Raw genomic sequence first — 20602 nt, forward strand, 5'->3', positions numbered from 1 at the left:
TCTTCTAGGGTTGGAGACTTTGGGGGTGGAGCCAGGAGAGTACAGAATTTGGGGCAGGAAAGGACTTCAATGGAGTAGAATGCTATGGAGTCCACCCTCCAAAGCAGCCATTTTTTCCAGGGAAACGAAATGTTCCAAAATGTTTTACGTAAACTGCCCAAAGCCGTAGGGAAGAGCGATATAAAAATCTAGATGGATGGATGGATAGATGGATAGATGGAATTCCAGGGTAGGGTTGCCAGCTTGGGTTTGGGAAATACCTGGGGACTTTTTGGGTAGAGCCAGGAGTGGGCAGGGTTTGGGGTGGGAAATGACCTCAGTGGAGTATAAAACTATGGGGTCAGGTCTAGCAGCTCTGGGTTGGGAAATATCTGGAGACTTTGGCAGTGGGGGCGGGATATGGATAGAGAAGGACCGCAAGTAAAATGCTATGGAGTTCATCTTGCAAAGCAACCAAAGATCCAGGAAAATGGATCTCTTTAGTCTGGAGATGAACTGTAATTCCCACCTGGGGACTGGCTTCCCTAAGTTCTGCCCCGCTTAAAACCCTATATGTCTATCCCTTGAACCCATTCTATTCACCTTTACACCCCCCCCCAACACCCTTTAAGGAAGGTTTTTTTAAAAAAACACACACGTTGCAACGAATCTGCGTTGATTCGTTGCAGGTGATGTTTGAGCTGCCGTTTCATCGTTGCCATGCTTCCCCAGAGTGAAAAAAAAATACCCCCCCCCCCGCACGGGTGCGATTTTCGGCCGAAAACAGAGTGAAAAATAAAGGGAAAATAAACCAGCAAACGGGGCTGTGTGTTGCTTGTGCTTGGTGACTTAAAACAGCTCTGGGGAGGGACTGCAGCCAGGGAAGCCTCGCTGGGTAAACGAAGGCTCGCCGGTGCATTTATTTCCACTCGCTCGGAGAAAAAAAAATGGCGATCGCTTCGCCGGAAGATCAGAGGAGAGAGCCAGGGGGAGGGACTTTGCAGAAACCGCAACAATGGTAACGCACAGAATTTTCTTGCTAGTGTTGCAGATTGGTTACAAGAGTGTAGCGCTTTCCGGAGGGTGAATCCACTTTTTGGGATTTCCCTGAAAGCGCTACAACGAAGCGCTTTTTGCGGATCGGTTTCAGGAGTGTTGCAGATTGTCAACGACGTTGTGCATAACAGCAAAACAGCGATTTCAATTTGCAACCATTGTGCAATTTTGAACAAGTGCGGAATGGCCCTCATTGTTCTCCCTCCTTGCCTTCCAGTGCCACTAGGGGCACTGGAAGTTGTAGTTTTCTTGCTAAAGAAACAAGCTTGCATGCTGCTGTCTTGTGGTGGTTTGCTTGAGGGCTTCCCTGCTTCTGAAGAAGTGGACTTCTAGTTGGGTCTGATTCCTCTTGCAGATAGTAGGGGACCCACTTGGTACCCAGAACCTGAGAGCCAGTTACTGGTGGACTGGGGCCAGCACAATTTTGTAACCCTGCCTCTAGTCCATCTAGTGTTGCAAGCGCCAGGTGGGGAAATACCTGGAGGCTTTGTGGGTGGAGCCGGAGGGGAGCTTAGCTTGGGGAGGGGCGGGGTGGGGCTCCCATGGCATAGAATGCTGTAGAGCCCACATTCCTAAGTGTCCATTTCCTCCAGCTGAGATGATCTTTGACGCCAGTAGAACAGTCGTACTCCCAGGACATCTCCAGCCACCACCTGGAGGTTGGCAGCCTAAACCACACTGGCATGCAGGAGCTCTGACAGCAAGAGAAAAGGGAACTTGTGGAGTTTAACATTTGAGTTTTCGAGACACCTGCTTGTGTAATTGTTGTGCTGAACTTTCCCGGCCCACAAATATCTTTCTGCTGACACTTCTCACTACATGAGGAATCAAGCTACGTAATCTTGAGTGCAAACCAGCAGTAGGTTGACAAGCGAGAGGAAAATGCAGGACCTTTCATGAAGTTCTGATACTTGTGGCAAAATCCGCCTTTCAAGGAGCATCATTTCACTGGACTGATCTGTTCAGCTGATCCTCAACCTTTGGCCTCCTCCAAAAGAAGTCAAAGGAGTCTAAATCTGTTTGGCCAAGTTTTCATTTGAGGACTTCGTTGCCACCTCCCCCAGGAAGAGCGTATCTGAATGGCTGGAAGGCAAAAGAAACTGGAGGAGAACCAGGACGCATTCTGATTGGTGATCATTATAACTTATTAACTAGAGCAAAACAAACAAACACACACAAAAAAAACCCCAACCCAGTTTATATTGTTTGTGGTGCAGTTACCTAACTCTTTCCACCTTCTCTAGCTGAGAGACACTCTCCTCGATCATTTCAGAAAACGCCTGGTTGGCAGGAAATAGATCGGATGGATCCTCTCTCCATATTTCTCCTCTTTGTCCTTACGATAACCTTTCTTTGGAAAAGGGGCGCTTTCCGGAATGGCAGCAGCCAAAATGTCCCCCCAGGACCGAGGCCACTCCCGCTTATTGGAAATCTCCACCTCATGGACCTGAAGAAGCCGTACATAACCATGTACAAGGTAAACATGTGTCATTGTGGCTCCTGTGACAGTTGTAGATTCATGTTTTAGACTGGTCATCTCTGTTGGGCAAAGACGATTGTAATGGCTTCCCCCCAAGGGCTGGCTACAGTTTGTCAAATAATCTATTTTTTAATTCTTTCCCCTTTAATTCTTTGCTGTTTCTGTCTGCCATGTGGGGGAACTATGAGATCCATTGGTGCAGAGGAACAAAGTTTGAATCCAGTGGCACCTTCAAGACCCACAAATGTCCACTTTGTCAGATAGACTCTTTCAGATACAGATGGTGTGCATGCACACCAAAGCTTATACCTTAAATATAGACTCTGTTGGTCTTCAAGGTGCCACTGCACTCATGTTTTGTTCTGCTGCTTCAGTCCAACAGAGCTACCCCTCTGAATCATTGCTGCATACAGACATTCGCAGGGCCTCTCAACTTTGGCAGGACTGACAGTTTGCCTCCTTTCCTGGAAAAACAAGATCTGGTCAAATTTATCCCCACTCTGATCGCATCCAGAAACGACTACTGCAAAGGCATGGAGTGGGCTTTAGCCCAGAGCCGTTAGGAAAATAACGCAAAATAAATAGAGTTGGCCCAAAGTCAGACATCGCCCCTTTGCTCTTCTAAGGCTATTTGAAGCCAGCCCCCCAATCTCTTGCACTGAACCGCCTTCAGGGAGTGCTGTTTGCCCCACCCAGGTAATGAATAGGGGCCCCAGGATAAAATGTTGAGTAAACAGCTGGAGAAATTGGAGGGCAAAGCAGAAAGTCATCCTCCCCCTCTGCTGCAGTCCTAATCAGAGTTATGGCCTGGCCCACCCAGAAAACCAATTGTGCCTCTCCTGAAGTCAGGCTGCCAGAGTCAAAGTCCAACAAAGGGGAAAAAAGTGGAAAAACCTGTCCCATGACTTAGGATAATAGATATTAATATAATACAGGACCCCAGCAAAGTATTCTTTGAATCTACCCTTTGAATCTACCCTCCAAAGCAGCCATCTTCTCCAGGGGAAGTGATCTCTGTTGCCTGGAGATGAGTTGTCCTCTCTGGGGACTGGCATCCTTAATTAAAGGGAAATGCCATGTGTTCTCTAGGCCTGTTGGCAACCCTGTCCGTACTCAAATCGAGGCAGTACAAAAATAATCAAAACTACTGGACAAAAGGCATACCAGACTGGTCAGACGATGGGTGTGAAATTGCTCTCTTGGTTCTGTGAGGGGCTGTTTATACGTAATGGCTCAGGATGACGCTTCTGACTTGTTTCCTTGGATTATTTTTCAGCTATCCAAAGTGTACGGCCCTGTGTTCAGCATTCAGTTGGGATCCCAGAAAATCGTAGTGCTCATAGGGTATGAGACCGTAAAGGAGGCTTTGGTGAAGCAGGCCAAGGCCTTTGATGAGAGGCCCCTCATCCCGATGTTTGAAGAATTTCTGGGGGGTCATGGTGAGGTCCCTCCATTCCTATTGTGGCTACTCTGTACATGAAGCATAAGAATGGGAAGTCCTAAAGGACTAGGGGATTTAGACTATAGCATAAGAGTAATTGGCTTATTTTCCCGCTCTGTGGTGAAGATCTGTAGCCATCAGCTGGTCTCCATGCCACACAATAAAATTATGCTTAGGATAGACACAGTATTAAAACTTAGGGACACCCAATGAAGTTGTTGGTTGACAAATTCTGGGCAGACAAAAGGAAATAGTTCTTTATTTGATGAGTCCTTAAAATGTGGAATTCACTGCCAGTGGATGTAGTGACGGTAGGGTTGCCAGGTCCACTGGACTGGGCAGGAGCCCCCTGCTTTTCAGATGCACTGCATTTCCAGATTGATCTGAGTTCTGTGGTATTTAGATAGTAAGCAGGGTACATTATGGGATACAGTTGAGAGTAGCAAAACTGAATTGTCATACCCGTTTTTGCTATATAAAGGAGCATCTGTCATAATGTTCAACCTATATGATCCAAGGAAGAACTGAAGAACTACTACTACTACTACTACTACTACTACTACTACTACTACCTTTCAGAGAATCATAGAATTATAGAGTTGGAAGGGGCCATACAGGCCATCTAGTCCAACCCCCTGCTCAACTCAGGATCAGCCCTAAGCATCCTAAAGCATCCAAGAAAAGTGTGTATCCAACCTTTGCTTGAAGACTGCCAGTGAGGGGGAGCTCACCACCTCCTTAGGCAGCTTATTCTACTGCTGAGCTTTCAATACTGCCCTTTCCAGTATTGGGGTGGATCACAGCAATAATTTTTTTTACGATAGTAAAAAAATTCCAATTCCAATCTAATACTAAAATACATTTTTAAACCCCCATCCCCCACCCCACTAGCCCAGACTGGAGATGACAATGGGGGAGCTGAGAGAAAGGAGAATGGAGGGACAGCCCTGGTCTCAACCGTCGGCCTGATGGAAGAGCGCCATCTTACAGGCCCTGCAGAGAACTTTGATAGCTCCAGGAACCACGGGCGAAATGTCCCTGGCTCTGGTCAAGAGCAGGCAATCGTCCTTGGGGCCAGGGGTCACCAGGAAATTGGTGTTCGCATAGCATGATGCTCTCCGGTGATCATATCGGGAAAGCTGTCATAGGTGGTAAAGTGAAGTGGGAAACAGGAAGGCAATGTTGTCAAGGATGCCCATTACCCCTGGCATTTGACTGAACTGGCCTAAACTCAGTATCTACTACACCACACTTAGCACAGTGTAGTGGTGAAGAGGGCAGGAGTAGTATCGGGAAAATGCGGATTCGAATCCCCTCGTGCCCTGCCAACTGGAAATCTGGCCTTCACTTTCATTCAGGTGTTATTTTTGGTCATGGTGAGAGCTGGAAACTGATGCGGCGGTTTGCATTAACCAACTTACGGGACTACGGAATGGGCAGGAAGACCATTGAAGACAAGATCATAGAGGAGTGTGGTTTCTTGGTAGAGAGGTTTGAATCTTATGAAGGTGAGCTGGGGTTTTCTTTTCTGCTCTGACTCCACAGGAGAACAAACTGGTTTTCAATAATTTATTGACAGGGCCTTCGCCCCAAGGAATTCTAGCAACTGTCTAGAGGTGTATCACAGCAAGAGGTGTATCTCCTTGGGGCATGGAAAGATACACAGAGACTGTTTCCACACCAGGGATATTGTACAGATTTGCATTTTTAAGGGGTCGATTTTTTTTGTTTGTTTCTGCAGTTATGTTTGTTTCTTCGGGCGCATTCCTGAATTGTTCCCTTACTTGCCCCACAGCAAAAGAATCCTCAGAAAACCAGTTTTAATTTTTTAAAGCAGGGTCTGTGTCTAATTTGAGGCTGCCCAATGCGGAAATATGCGCCATTGAGTTTTTCCCTGCCCGCACTGTTTCCTCATTGCTGTCCTCCCTCCCCCTCCCGAAAAAGGGGGTGATTTCATTACAATGCTGTCACTGTCCTCCCCCCTCCCCTTTCCCCATCTTCCCCTCCCAAAAAATCTGCTTTAAAAAAAAAAGGGGGGGGGGGTTGCATTTCAATGCTGTTTCTAATATTTTTAAAGCAGACTTGCAGGCTTGTACAGCAGTATTATGATGTTATAACCTTATAATATCATAACACAAAAATTAGAAGCACATTTTTAGAAAAGGGGAGGGGAGCAAAGCATGGTGGGAGGCTGCCTCGGTTGGACGCAGTGCAGAAAGCATGTTGCGAAGTTCAGCCTGGGAAATAAGGAGAGAACCATAGTGCCCGCTCTCTCTGAGATCCTAAGCCAATGATAGTAGAACAAAATTCTGGTTTATTCAAGGTGTAAACTTTTGTGTGCTCAGCACCCACCCTCAGACACCTGAAAGCTAACACCTGGAATAAATCTGTGTTCGTCTCAGAGGTGCCACTGGATTCAAATGTTGTTCTGCTGCTTCAGTCCCCACGGCTGCCCACTTGATCCTATCACAATGGTAACAGTAATGCTCTTTCCCAATTGAATGTTCTCTGATTCCTTTATTGGTGTACGTAGGAAAACCATTTGAGAACACCGAAGTCATGAATGCTGCCGCTTCCAATATTATAATATCGATATTATTCTCCCAGAGATTTGAATATGACAATCCCTTGTTTCTAAAACTGTTGAGCATGATCAATGAGATCTTCCAGCTTGTTGCAAGCCCTTCAGTCCAGGTGAGGCGATTCTTCCCTTTTAACATCTGTTTCAGTTCTGTTTCAGTTCTGTTTGGGGTTGCCAGCTTCCAAGTCACAATTCCAGAGACTACAGATCAGTTCCTTTGGAGAAAAGGGCTGGTTTGGAGCCCTCATCACCTGTGGCCTCTCTCTGCTCCTCCAGCAATTTGAACTGTGCCTTGACTTTTCCCCAGATATCTGACAAAGACTATTTATACTGCTCATCTTCTGTTTTTTCCCCAGCTTTATAATGTGTTTCCTGCTCTGGGCTTCCTTTCTGGGGCTCGTAAGAAAATTCTGAATAACAGAGATGAACTCTTTGACTTCCTGAAGTCTATCTTCACAGAACACCTGAAGGAACTGGATGCCAATGACCAAAGAAACCTGACCGATTCATTCCTTGTCCGGCAGCAAGAGGTAATGCCACCCTTTAAATAAATCTATTAGTTGCTGCAGGTGAACAGTGAGGGCATTTCCGCACCTGTTAAATGTAGTGAAATGCTTACCTTAGGTAGTCGTTATATTCCGGCCGCTCCATATGACGTCACTGACATTCAGCGTCTGGGCAGTAACCGGCTGACTACATCCTCCATTTTAAAGCGCCGTTTGGGGAATCGCATAAACTGGATTCACCAACTTATTTAGAGCTAGCTTCTGAAAAGCCACCAGCAGAGGGAAGTTCTGGAGGCTAAAATGTGCTAAAGGTGCCTGCCTTGTCCTACCCTTGCACCCCACCTCCCTCTCTATTATTCCGGGGGATGGCAGTTTCTTTTTTAAAATGGTTAACATCCTGGAGCAACGAGTAGGTGGACAAGCGTGCAGGCGATGGCAGAAATAAAAGAATCTTTTTCCACAGTTGTAACACAAAGGATGCCTCTCTAAAGTCCGCCCCCCCAAAAAAAATCAGGCGCAAGGGTAATTTTTAAAAGAATCAAAAGACTTGCGATTCCATAAGGGGGGGGGCATTGAAAAAGAACTACGCATCTATGATTTATATGCATAAGCGTTTCAATGGAGAAGTATGAATTTTTTTTTAAAACTTTAGCAGGATCAGGGACCTTTAAAACATGGAGAAAGGGGATTGGTTCCCTGGATTGATTGACAGGCAGAAAGCACGTTGCTCTCTTCTGCCATTTCAAGCCACAGATGTGGAGGGGAGAAGCATGAAAAGGCGGCAGACAAATGTGAGATAGCAAAAAGGTGAGGAGGATCCGGGAGGTGTGATATGAATTAGCGCTATGCCAATCAGCGAGTGTAACGCTATTTTTACTGATGGGCGGAAATTGCCTGAGCATCTGAGTTTTAAATATACACTTTGCACTTGAACGCATCGCTCATTGGCAAGTCATCTAGCGTTGGGAAAGAACTTCCCATCAAACCAGCAGAGATTTCCTTATTTTCAGTAGTTGCTGAGATGTGACCAGAACTGTCTGTATCGCATGTTACTCACAGGTAAAAAGGGGGACAGAGAATGCCAGGAGAAAACCTCATGTGTTCTGCATTCCTGCTCCTTTCTACCAGCTTGGTGTAGAGAACCAGCTTGATGTAGTGGTTAAGAGCAGTGGCCTCTAATCAACTGGGTTTGATTCTCTACTTCTTCTCCACATGCAGCCAGTTGGGTGACCTTGGGCCAGTCAGTTCTCTCAACCCCACCTGTCTCACAGGGTGAGAAGAAAGAAATTTGGGGTAATTAAATAATGAATAACTGTCATAGACCCATTATGCACGGGGCTGGAAATCCTGGATGGCAGCAACAAGGCAACCCTGATTATGCACCCTGCTGCCACCATCCCAGCCCTGGCCGGGCGCAGTGCCCCAGAAGACCTGTGACAAGGGAACGCGGAAACGTCCCCTTGTTAATTAATTTTTATATATTAATTAATGGGAGTTAATTAATTTGTAATATATTTTTTGAAATTTGTTAAACATTGATCGGGTGATATGATCATACATGGTAATGTTGACCTTCCCCCCCACAAACCCAAAATGGCCAATGATGGGCCTGGAGGGGGTGGAAGGGGAGGGGCCCTGGGTGGGCATGTCCACAGCTCTGCTTCCCAGCCATATTCTGCATGATCGCACCACTTCTGGGTTTTCTTGGAGACTGAAGAATGTTTCAGGGGCTTCTCAAAAGCAAAAAAATTGAGAAAGGCTGCTTTAGAGGGACTTGGTATACGGCAAAATCCAACACAAAAGCCACCTATTTTTTTTATTGGTCCTAATAAAATGTATTATGTGGCTTCTGGTTTTGGGGATTCCTTTGGATCAGTCTGGTTACCCACAGCCATTTTCTGCTACTACGTATCTCAGAGATCTGTTTCCTGTCAATGCTGTGAAGTTCTCAGGGCCGTCTTGCGGTTCGAAGCAATCCTTTAATTTTGATCATGACTTCATTTTTATCCCTGTAGGATAAGAACAAGATGAATGGCTTTTTCCATACCGAAAACCTGAAGGCCGTGGTGGCTGACTTATTCAGTGCTGGCACATTGACCACCTCAACGACAATTCGCTGGGGCCTCCTTTTAATGATGAAGTACCCCGAAATCCAGAGTCAGTTGCTTTCCATTGTCTTGAGCCTGAACTCTGTTCAGGTTTCTGGATGGTTATTATATGCAGTAGGGGTTTGAAAGAGAGTGGCATCGGGAGGGAATTGAAAACAAAATCAGCCAGTGTCATAATGCTCTTGTATAAATCCATGATGCAGCATCCTTTGGACTACGGTGTACAGATCTGGTCAGTGCACCTCAAAAAAGATATTGTCACCTTGGGAAGAATGCATGAAAGGACAACTAAAATAATTAGTTTTATTTTCCCTTGTGAAGGTTTAAAAGTTAGGGTTCTTTAGCTTGGAGAGCCAATGACCGAGGAGTGACATGATAGAGGTTTACAAAATTATGAATGAGATAGAAAAGGGAGAGAAAGAAGCATTTTTCTGTTCCTTGCAATACAAACAATTCATAGGGACTCAATGAAATTAGTGAGCAGTAGGTTGAGAACAGATAAAGGGAAGTCCTTCTTCACCCAAAGAGTAATTAACATATGGAATTCACTGCCACAGGAAGTGGTCTACTAGCCTGGACCATTTCAAGAGGGGATTGGAGAAACATCTGGAGTAGAGGTTCATCAGCTGCTGTTAGTCACAGGATGGAACACTGTGATGTTCTTCGCTCGTGGTGCTTGGGGGGCCACAGGTAGAGTTTTGGCCCCACAGGGGGACCTCCTGAAGATACTTGGTTTTTGTCCAATCAGTATCACAGAGCATTTGCTTGATACAACATGGCTTCTCTTATGTTCTTACAATATGGATGGAGTGTTACTAAGATTTGTGTTACTAAGATGGAGTGTTACTAAGATACATGAACATGACCAGTGATAAGATAGAAACTATGAGTAGCAGTGTCAGCCAATTAAAAAGGAGTTTGGGGGACCTTGATTTATAGGTGTATGCTGGTTAAAGGTCAGAATACATTGCTCCTTTTCAGTTGGCATTTTCCTGATTAAAAGGTCAAACCCCTTGTTCGAATGATCTCTTCTGAAGTATAAGGACATTTAAACTTGTGTGTTTGAACACTTTGCCATTGGTGGTGTTGTTAGGAAGGTTTAATGGTATTCCATAGTATAATAGATTCTGCAGGTGTGCTACTAACCAAATTAACTCCATAGATCATATTCTTTTGGATTGTCCAGAATTTCCAGATTTGAGAGCTGCATTGATTTTTCCTTTACTTAAGCCTGGGATTTCCAACCAGGGGTCCATGGAATTCCCCACAGCAGAACACGGGACCTCTAGAAGAGGGTCCATGGCATTTCCCCTCCTGCCTTGATGGAGTTGGCCACAATCTAGGGTACCAGCCACTTCCATTGCTTCCCCTCCCCCCTCCCGAGTTCTCCTTGTTTCTGCACCCGGGAGGGGGCAGATCCTGCATACCTACTCTGGCCCTAAACTACATCCTGTCTCTCCCCCCCCCCCAATCCTCCTTGAGCCTGTCTGTTAACACGGTTGGAGATGTCACTTGTGAGGGGAATGACCAGTTGACATCACTTCCAGAGCTCCTCGAAGCCTCAAAAGGATGAAAAAGGCTGACAAGCTAAGTCTTCTTGCTTGCTAAGAAAAAGATGAAGACAAATAAGTAACGTTGAGTGTGGCTAAATTTTTGGTAGCTGTAGCAAAATCACATTGTAGCTCAGGCAGTCTATCTTATGCTTCCAGTTCAGTGTTCAACCCTTTGCAGTTTATGACTCTAGTTGTGAAAACAGTAATCAGGAAGATATATCTATTATGTATCTATAGAAAGGTATCCCACCATCTTCCCTTATTGATGGAGTCAGATGGAAACTGTGAAGTTTATTATTTTGAAAAGAAATGTTTTATTATTCTCAGAAAAAGTCCAAGAAGAAATTGCACAGGTAGTGGGATCTGCTCAGCCACGGACAGAACACCGTGCAAAAATGCCATACACAGATGCCGTAATCCATGAAATTCAGAGGTTCGCTAGCATTGTCCCTACAAACATCGCACACGCAACCACCGTGGATGTCACTCTTAAAGGCTACTTCATTCCCAGGGTACTCACTTTTACTTGAATACATTATGACCTTGGCTCAGTTGAATCTGGCATGATTGGTTCATTGAGTCTTCAGAAGATCCTCTTTATAAATATTTTGCAGAATTTTGCAGTACGCTGATGACACCCAGCTCTTTCTCCTCATGGATGGCCACCCGGACTCCCCCCCAGATCCATTTGCCAGATGTTTGGAAGCCGTAGCTGGATGGCTCGAGCAGAGTCGCCTGAAACTCAACCCCTCCAAGACGGAGGTTCTGTGGTTGGGCCGTAGGGGGGCAGATCAGGAAGCGCGCTTACCCTTTCTGGCCGGGACGCAACTTAATATCGCATCTCAGGCCAGGAATTTAGGGGTGACCATTGATGCCTCACTAACACTCGAGGCACAGGTTAAACAGGTAGCTAGCCGGGCATTTTTCCATCTTCGCCAGGCTCGGCTACTAGCGCCCTATCTGTCCTCCGAACACCTGGCCACAGTGATCCATGCGACGGTCACCTCTAGACTAGATTTCTGTAACTCGCTCTACACCGGCCTGCCTCTGGGCTTGATCCGGAAACTGCAACTCGTCCAAAATGCGGCTGCTAGAGTCCTCACAGCTACACCATGGAGGGCTCACATCCAGCCAGTTCTGAGGCAGCTGCATTGGTTACCGGTCGCCTTCCGGATCAGGTTCAAGGTTTTGGTTTTGACCTTCAAGGCCATCCGTGGTCTAGGCCCAGTATATATGAGGGACCGCCTTTTGCCCTATATCCCCCGCAGGGCTTTACGCTCTGCGGGGGCTAACCTTCTGGTCGTTCCTGGCCCCAAGGAAGCCCGCCTGGCCTCGACTAGGGCCAGGGCCTTTTCGGTCCTGGCCCCAACCTGGTGGAATGAGCTCCCGGAAGAGCTGAGGGCCCTGCGGGAATTACCAGCATTCCGCAGGGCCTGTAAGACGGAGCTCTTCCGCCAGGCTTATAACTGAGGCCGGGCGGAAAGAAGATCAGCCCCCCCCTCACAAACTGGCGGTAGAGAGCGTCACCCCCCGCCGTAGATGAGGATGCGGAGAGCAAATGAGTAGATTACGCCAGTGGTCCCCAACCTGCGGGCCGCGGCCCGCCGCCGGGCCGCAAAGGCCAAGGCGCCAGGCCGCGGCTCCCTCTCCCCGCCCCCCCGCAGTAAAAAACCCCCGCAGTAAAAAACCCGGGAAGCTACTTACTGCGGGGAGGGCCGGCCGCGCCCGCGCGGCCCGCGGGTACGGCCCGATCAACGGGCGCGGCCGGGCGCGGCTCACGGGCGCGGCCCGATCCGCGGGTGCGGCCCACGGGCGCGGCTGGGCGCGGCTCGCGGGCGCGGCCGATCCGCGGGTGCGGCCCGCGGGTGCGGCTGGGCGCGGCCCGAAGCGTGGGCGTGGCCGCGGGCCCTGCGGGCGCGGCCCGATGCCCTGCCGGTCCCCAGCCTAATAAAGGTTGGGGACCACTGGATTACGCCATCGCTGTTACAATTACTGTAAATTATTGGTTTTTATTGTCATTTTATGGTTTTAGGGGACGGGGTTATGTAAGCCGCCTCGAGCCTTCGGGGGGAGGCGGGGTATAAATATAAATATAATAATAATAATAATAATAATAATAATAATAATAATAATAATAATAATAATAAAGTTAGCTAAATCCCATTGATTTCAGTGGAAGAGCCAAGTGAAAGTTAATTCCACCAACTCAAAAATTATACCCTCCTCAGCACTCATTTAGTTGGTGGTTGTGCTAGGATACTGAAATGTGGTTTTAATGTAAAATATGATTTTAACATTTAATGTTATCTATAATTGTATTCATTGACTCATGTTACCTGCCCTGAGCCTCATGGTAAAGGCAGGCAGCAGGAATAAAGGTTCCTCCCTCCCTCCCTCCCTCCCTTCCTTCCTTCCTTCCTTGCCTTTTTGGTTGAAATGATGTGAACATGAACACAGCCAGATGTGGTTAGCTCCTGCCAAAATATTTTAAAACTTTTCAGTGTTCTTCATCTAAGTCAAATCTTTATCCCATTTTCCTTACCCTTGAGTTCACACATAGGTCAAGGCCGCCTGGTGTAGTGGTTAATAGTGGAGGCATCCAATCTGCTGAGCTAGGCTTGATTCCTCAGTCCTCTGCCACATGCAGCCAGCTGAGTGACCTTGGGCTACTCACAGTTTTCTCAGAGCTCTCTCAGCCCCACCTACCTCAAAGGATGTCTGTTGTGGGAAGAGGAAGGGAAGGTGATTGTAAGCTGCATTGGGACTCCTTTGGGTAGTGAAAAGTGGAGTATGAAACCCGCTCTTCTTCTTCGGTATGAGGGCCTGCCATATTGTTTCTCTGAAGGCTGATATACTTAGATAAAACCAGGGCTGGTTTATTAATGTTTTTCATTCCAGTCCAGTCACTCCATAGAAACCAAGTCGACTTGGAGAGTTAAAATGTCCTTTTGTCAGATTTCCCAAAGGGTGCTTTGACTCTCGAAAACTTGTATCTAGAAATATTTGTTGGTCTCTGTGGCTCTCTTGGACTTTAATCTAGCTTTTCTACTGCAGACTAGCTTCCAAAATAATCTTCATTCCCCCCCCCCAATAACCCATTGCTTTGCCTTTGCAGGGGACTTACATCATCCCATTCCTGAGCTCTGTGCTGCAAGATGAAACTCAGTGGGAGAAACCATTTAAATTCTACCCGGAGCACTTTCTGGACTCGGATGGAAAGTTCGTAAAGAGAGATGCGTTCTTGCCTTTCTCTGCAGGTATCTACTTCTAGATAATGGTGGGCTTAATTACTGACTGAGGTGTCTGAATCCTAAGTACCTTAGCTTGGAAGAACGCCATCACAGGTGGCTGTTTCTCATTGTGCAGGACCAGGCCACAGAAATATATTCCAATCTGCATTACATTAATTACATGACATTATAATCTACTATTCTAATCTATTATTCCAAATAAGGAATAAAATAAAGAGGACGTATGGCCCAATTGGGGGATTGGAAGAATACAGATGTAAGGGCTGAATTAGGTTAGCATATGTAGTGAGATAAGAAACCAATATCCCTGTTAAGTCCTACTTTATAAAAACTTATCAAGACAAGAAATTCATTAAACTGGACTTCCTTCTCCATTGTTATAGGTCGAAGAATTTGTGCAGGGGAAACCCTCGCTAAAATGGAGCTCTTTTTGTTCTTTACAAGCCTTCTCCAGAAATTCACTTTCCAGCTGGCCCCTGGAATGTCTAAAGATGACCTGGACTTTACACCATTGGTTGGATTAATAGCACTTCCAGTACCTTACAAGTGCTGTGCTTTGTCACGTTCGTAAGGTTCAGGTCTGTCTTGTTTAGTTCCCCAGTGTGCTTCCTTAGTCTTTTCTGCAGCTTCTTGCCTGGTGAAGACCTTTCATGGCAATGGCCTCAGAGGATTCAGTTTCATAGGGTTAGATCCAACCAGGTTTTCCAGTCTGTCTGGCTCTGGATTTCCTTTCTTGCTACACTCTCAATTCTATGTGGGTTTTGTCCATGGAGGTCTTATGATTTCCAGCGGAGACTTTGGGGAAGTCACAATTGACCCCCTTTATCACCAGCAGGAAACCTGGTTGGATCCAGCCCATCGCCTTGATTTTTAGCACTTTGCCAGTCTGCCAAATGATCTCTGAGACACCGCTGAACTTGAAATATGAACATCATCATGAGATTTGGACTCTGAGTCTTGTTTGTCTCAATGTACACAATGAAGATGATGATAATAATAATAATCTTTTGTAATCCACTCTTCCTGTGAGCCTCAGGGCAGGGAACATCTTTAACCGCTCCTAGCGGAGCGGATTAAATATTTCGTTAAGGGCACCAAAGGCGGGCCCTGTCCGTGATGAGGAAGGGTGCGCATAGGCCCCTTCCTCTGGAATGACAATCGGGGGGCCCAATCGGCAGGTGCAAAGCGCCTGCAGATTGGGCCCTCCAATTGTCAGTCCGGCGGCAAGAGACCAATTGGGAGCCGCGCGCAGTGCAGCTCCCAATTGGTCCCTTGCCGCCGGACTGACTAATCGGGAAGCGCGAGGCGCCTCCCGATCCACCCATCTCGTCCTCGCTCGCAGCTGCCCGCCCCAGGCCCATAACTACCCTCACCTCCACCAGGCCCGCTCGCCGCCTCGCCGTGCAGCCTCGAGACGGCCCCAGGTAGCCGCCCACGCGGCCGCGGAGCCACAACAACATGCACCGCACTGCGCCGCCCCACGCCCACATTGCCACCGACGACTACCGTGACCCGGGCGAGCCGCCAAGCGCTGCGCAGTCCCGCCCCACTGACTCCCGAGCCCCACTCTTCCTGTGAGCCTCAGGGCAGGGAACATCTTTAACCGCTCCTAGTGGAGCGGATTAAATATTTCATTAAGGGCATCAAAGGCGGGCCCTGTTCGTGATGAGGAAGGGAGCCCATAGGCCCCTTCCTCTGGAATGACAATCGGGGGGCCTAATCGGCAGGCACGAAGCGCCTGCCGATTGGGCCCTCCGATTGTCAGTCCGGCGGCAAGAGACCAATTGGGAGCTGTGCGCAGCTTGCCGCCGGACTGACTAATCGGGAAGCGCAAGGCGCCTCCCGATCCGCCCCCCTCGTCCTCGCTCGCAGCCGCCCGCCCGCCGCCATAACTACCCTCAGCTCCACCAGACAATCGGGTCATTCAAACTCCGATTGTCAGTCCGCCGGCAAGAGACCAATTGGGAGCCGCGCGCAGCGAAGCTCCCAATTGGTACCTTGCCGCCGGACTGACTATTCAGGAAGCGTGAGGCGCCTCCCGATCCACCCCCCCCCCGTCCTCGCTTGCAGTCGCCCGCCCACTGCCATAACTACCCTCACCTCCACAAGGCCTGCTTGTCGCCGTGCAGCCGCTGCACTACGAGCTTCGAGACGGCCCCAGGTAGCCGCCCACCCGACCATGGGGCCTCAACGACCCGCGCCGCACTGCGCCGCCCCATGCCCACATCACCACCAACAACTACCGCAACCCGGGCGAGCCGCCAAGCGCCGCGTAGCCCCGCCCCACCGACTCCCGGGCCCCACTCTTCCTGTGAGCCTCAGGGCAGGGAACATCTTTAACCGCTCCTAGCGGAGCAGATTAAATATTTTGTTAAGGGCACCAAAGGCGGGGCCTGACCGTGATGAGGAAGGGTGTCCATAGGCCCCTTCCTCTGGACTGACAATCGGGTCATTCAAACTCCGATTATCAGTCTTGCGGCAAGAGACCGGACTGCAAGAGACCGGCGACAAACTCCGATTGTCAGTCCGGCGGCAAGAGACCAATTGGGAGCCGCGCGCAGCTCCCAATTAGTACCTTGCCGCCGGACTGACTAATTGGGAAGTGCGAGGCGCCTCCCGATCCACCCCCCCTCGTCCTCGCTCGCAGCCGCCCGCCTGCTGCCATAACTAACCTCACCTCCACCAGGCCCGCTCGCCGCCTCGTCGTGCCGCCGCTACACTACGAGCCTCGAGACGGCCCCAGGTAGCCGCCCACGCGCCCACGGGGCCTCGACGACCCGCACCGCACTGCGCTGCCCCACGCCCACATCACCACCAACGACTACCACGACCCGGGCGAGCCGCCAAGCGCTGCACAGCCCCGCCCCACCAACTCCCGGGCCCCGCTCACGCCCTGGACCATGGCTGCACCCGACTAGCTGGCCCCGACGACTCCGAAGCCCCGCTAGTGCCCGCTGAATTAAGACTGCAGCGGGCTTATTTACTAGTCAATTTATAAAACAATCATAGCATTATAAATTCTAAAGCAGATATAGAAAACCAGTAACAATACTGTCTGCTGTTTTTTCCTGCATTAGCACATTAAAGATGTCTTTGACACAACATTACTAACGAGCAACAAGAAACAAATGTATTAAGCCAGTTTGGTGTAGTGGTTAGGAGTGCGTTCTAATCTGGAGCCAGGTTCGATTCTGCGCTCCCCCACATGCAGCCAGCTTGGTGACCTTGGGTTCGCCACGGCACTGATAAAACTGCTCTGACCGAGCTGGAATATCAGGGCTGATTCTGCACTTACTTTGTTTTTTTCGGTGTGGATCCTGCTGAATTCAGATCGATTTGAACTCGGGTCTTCCTCTTCCCCCCCTCCCCACTGAAACAGAAAAGTGTTCTGCGCTTGATTGGGAAAATTCAAAACGGGAGGGAGCCAAGCCCAGACAGAGCCTATTTCTTTCTTTCTTTTCTTGAATGGGGGGGGGGGGGGGCTTGAAGACAACAGAGAAGGGAGAAAAAAAAAAACAAGAGGCAAATCTCTATCCACAGAAGGGCTTCTGCAGCTTCTACAGAAAGAAAATTAGGGCTTCCTCTTTTTTAAAAAAACAGTCTTGGCTGGCTTCGCAGGTTTAGCCAATCAGAGCTTCTGTATCACAGAGTCAGCTGGCCAGTCAGAACTGCTCTACCACGGAGTCAGCCGGCCAATCAGAACTGCTCTACCACGGAGGGAGTGCTTTCTCATGCTTTCTCATGCTTTCTGAGCCACAATATCCCAATATCGAGGATTAAAAGCACTCCTGGATATTGCGAAGAAATGGTAGGGTGACTCCGGATCAATTCTCCTTGGTGCAGAGGGAAAATTAAAATCGCCCAAAATCAAAACAGAAATCGCATTCTGTGTAGAGGGCAGGGATTGAATCCATCTGGGGTTGGAATAAAAGCTCCATGCAGTTTACACCCAGGGCTCTCTCAGCCTCACCTTCCTCACAGGGTGTCTGTTATTGGGAGAAGAAGGGGAAGATGACTGTAAGCCACTTTGAGACTCCTTCGTGTATGTGGTGCTGGCCTAGTGTGCGTGTGTGTGTGTGTATTGCTAAAATGTACTGCTGAGCAAAGTGTTATCGCAATGCAAGTAGAGAGCACAAAGAACAACAGAGCTTGTATTCAGATGCTTACATGCAAAAAGCTTCTGTGCTGGATGGAGTACAGGTTTGAAGGACAAAAGAGAGACATGGATACATGTTATGTGCAAGAGGTGGGAATAAAGGGTGCTGTTCTTTTCGGGGGGAGCTCAGCAGAAAGTCGGCAGACTTTGCTTACCCTCAGATATCTGTGTGTGTGTCTGAATCTCTCTCATCCCAAGAAGGGAACCAACTTCTTCTTAAATTACCAATGTGAGAAAAAAAAACTGCTTCATAGGCCACTGGATTTGCTCACCTGTTTTAATAGTCTGATAAATATATTAATAGAAGATTTCAACTCATTGAATGAGTCAACAGAACAAAGTTGTCCTGGAAATTAAGTATACTCTTATTTGTATATCACCCCCCTTGTATTCTGTGTTGCATTTTTTTTCCAGTCACTGTTGGGGGTGTGGGGTGGGATGACTTGGACCTGACAAAATCACATTCCTGCTTAGCCACCATGAACACACATGAATGTGCCTTGCACTGAGTCAGACCATTGGTCTCTCAAGCTTGAAGGGTTCATGGCAAATGAATGCCATTTGCAAAAGTCAGGATTTGGCTGCACATTTATGCACACCTAGCAAGTTATTGTTGTATTCTGCTTAAGCAGATGTATTCTGCGTAAGCAAGCAAATTCTATCAAATATGCAACACAGGATGTGGCAAACTGGGAAAGACGTCTCAAAACATAGCTGATTATGCAAAACAGCTACTTGTGAAAAAGAGAAGCGGATTCAGAAGGATACTATGACAAGTGTGCTTGTAAGAGGAATTAAATGTATAGGCATAAAGGAAGGAAAAAAAGCACAACACATCTGTGCATGTCTAAAAGTTCTATGCTTCATGGTATAAAATGCTGATGCTAATGCTGTTCGGCTGCAGTTGGGACCCCCTTATTGCAATAAAGTATATGCTTCTGGAATCTCACTGGCTGTGCTGTTCATTGAGAGTTGGAAAAAACCATTTGCCTAACAAGGTCGGTGTTTTCTATCCTAACTGGCAGCTGATTTCCAGGGTGTCTAGCAGAATTCTTTCACATTACATATCCTTTTTTCAAACTGGATATGCTGGGGATTTAACCTAGGATTCTATGATTCTAGGCTCTTCTGTATGGCAAGCAGATACTCTGCCCCTGAGCTCTCCCCCAACACAGAGGTTAATTGGGGCCACACTCCTACCTTTCATCATCTTTTTCAATCTTTATTATATGTCAGTTAACATGATCTTTTATAAAGACTTATTAAGCTAATGGGGCTCAGATAATCAAGCACTCTTACGTGTGTTGAGAGTTAAGTGCCGTCAAATCGTTTATGATTGACATGTTAGTTAATGACATCCCAAAATCTGGAGGCCTCACTTCAAGAAGGACATAGTTAAAATTGAAAGGGTACAGAAGAGAGCGACGAGGATGATCTGGGGCCAAGGGACCAAGCCCTATGAAGATAGGTTGAGGGACTTGGGAATGTTCAGCCTGGAGAAAAGGAGGTTGAGAGGGGAGATGATAGCCCTCTCTAAGTATTTGAAAGGTTGTCACTTGGAGGAGAGCAGGATGCTGTTTCTGTTGGCTGCAGAGGAGAGGACACGCAGTAAAGGGGTTAAACTACAAGTACGATATAGGCTAGATGTCAAGAAAAGAATTTTCACAGTCAGAGTAGTTCAGCAGTGGAATAGGCTGCCTAAGGAGGTTCTGAGCTCCCCCTCACTGGCAGTCTTCAAACAAAGGTTGGATACACACTTTTCTTGGATGCTTTGGGCTGATCCTGCGTTGAGCAGGGGGTTGGACTAGATGGCCTGTATGGCCCCTTCCAACTCTATGGGGCTTTCCGCACTCCTTCAAAATCGCACAATGGTTGCCAATTGAAAACGCTACTGATTTGCCATTATGCACAACGTCATTGACAATCTGCCACACAACTGAAACCGATCTGCAAAAAGCGCTTCGTTGTAGCGCTTTCAGGGAAATCCCCAAAAGTGGATTCACCCTCCGGAAAGCGCTACACTCCTGCAACCAATCTGCAACACTAGCGGGAAAGTTCTGTGCGTTACCATTGTTGTGGTTTCTACGAAGTCCCTCCCCCTGGCTCTCTCTTCTGATCTTCCGGTGAAGCGATCACCATTTTTTTTTCTCCGAGGGAGCAGAGATCAACGCACCGGTGAGCCTCCAGCTTCAGCCCCGGCTTCAGTCCCTCCCCAGAGCTGTTTAGTCACTAAGCACAAACAACAGAGAAGCCCGTTTGCTGATGTATTTTCCCTTTATTTTTCACACTGTTTTTGGCTGATAATTGCACCCGTGGGGGGCGGGATTTTTTTTTCACTCGGGAGGAGCGTGGCAACGATGAAATGGCAGCTCAAACACACCTGCCAGCTGGATGGGTCTCTCCGTTGCAACGAATCAATGCAGATTCGTTGCAACGGGTTTGTGTGTGTGTGGTTTTTTTTTACCTTTCTTAAAGGGAAAGGGGCTGTTTG

At 47.9% G+C, this 20602-nt stretch overlaps 1 protein-coding gene across 1 annotated transcript; it reads left to right on the forward strand.

Annotated features, from left to right (window-relative positions):
- The first annotated feature begins 2246 nt into the window (after positions 1 to 2246).
- Positions 2247 to 19060, forward strand: LOC143834319 (cytochrome P450 2K1-like). The gene is made up of 9 exons (XM_077331041.1): positions 2247 to 2512; positions 3792 to 3954; positions 5315 to 5464; positions 6490 to 6650; positions 6894 to 7067; positions 9059 to 9200; positions 11032 to 11216; positions 13820 to 13961; positions 14339 to 19060. Exons 1-9 carry the CDS (start codon positions 2339 to 2341, stop codon positions 14524 to 14526), a joined length of 1479 nt encoding a protein of 492 aa, XP_077187156.1. The 5' UTR covers positions 2247 to 2338; the 3' UTR covers positions 14527 to 19060.
- The last annotated feature ends 1542 nt before the right edge of the window (positions 19061 to 20602 follow it).

The sequence above is a fragment of the Paroedura picta genome, chromosome 3 (assembly GCF_049243985.1).
Source record: "Paroedura picta isolate Pp20150507F chromosome 3, Ppicta_v3.0, whole genome shotgun sequence".
Lineage (NCBI taxonomy): Eukaryota > Metazoa > Chordata > Lepidosauria > Squamata > Gekkonidae > Paroedura > Paroedura picta.

Coding starts and splice junctions, on each gene's coding strand:
- LOC143834319 (XM_077331041.1), top strand. CDS start 2,339: ATGGATCCTCTCTCCATATTTCTCCTCTTTGTCCTTACGATAACCTTT. Junction 9,201..11,031: donor GAAGTACCCCGAAATCCAGA/GTCAGTTGCTTT, acceptor TATTATTCTCAG/AAAAAGTCCAAGAAGAAATT. Junction 11,217..13,819: donor AAGGCTACTTCATTCCCAGG/GTACTCACTTTT, acceptor TTGCCTTTGCAG/GGGACTTACATCATCCCATT.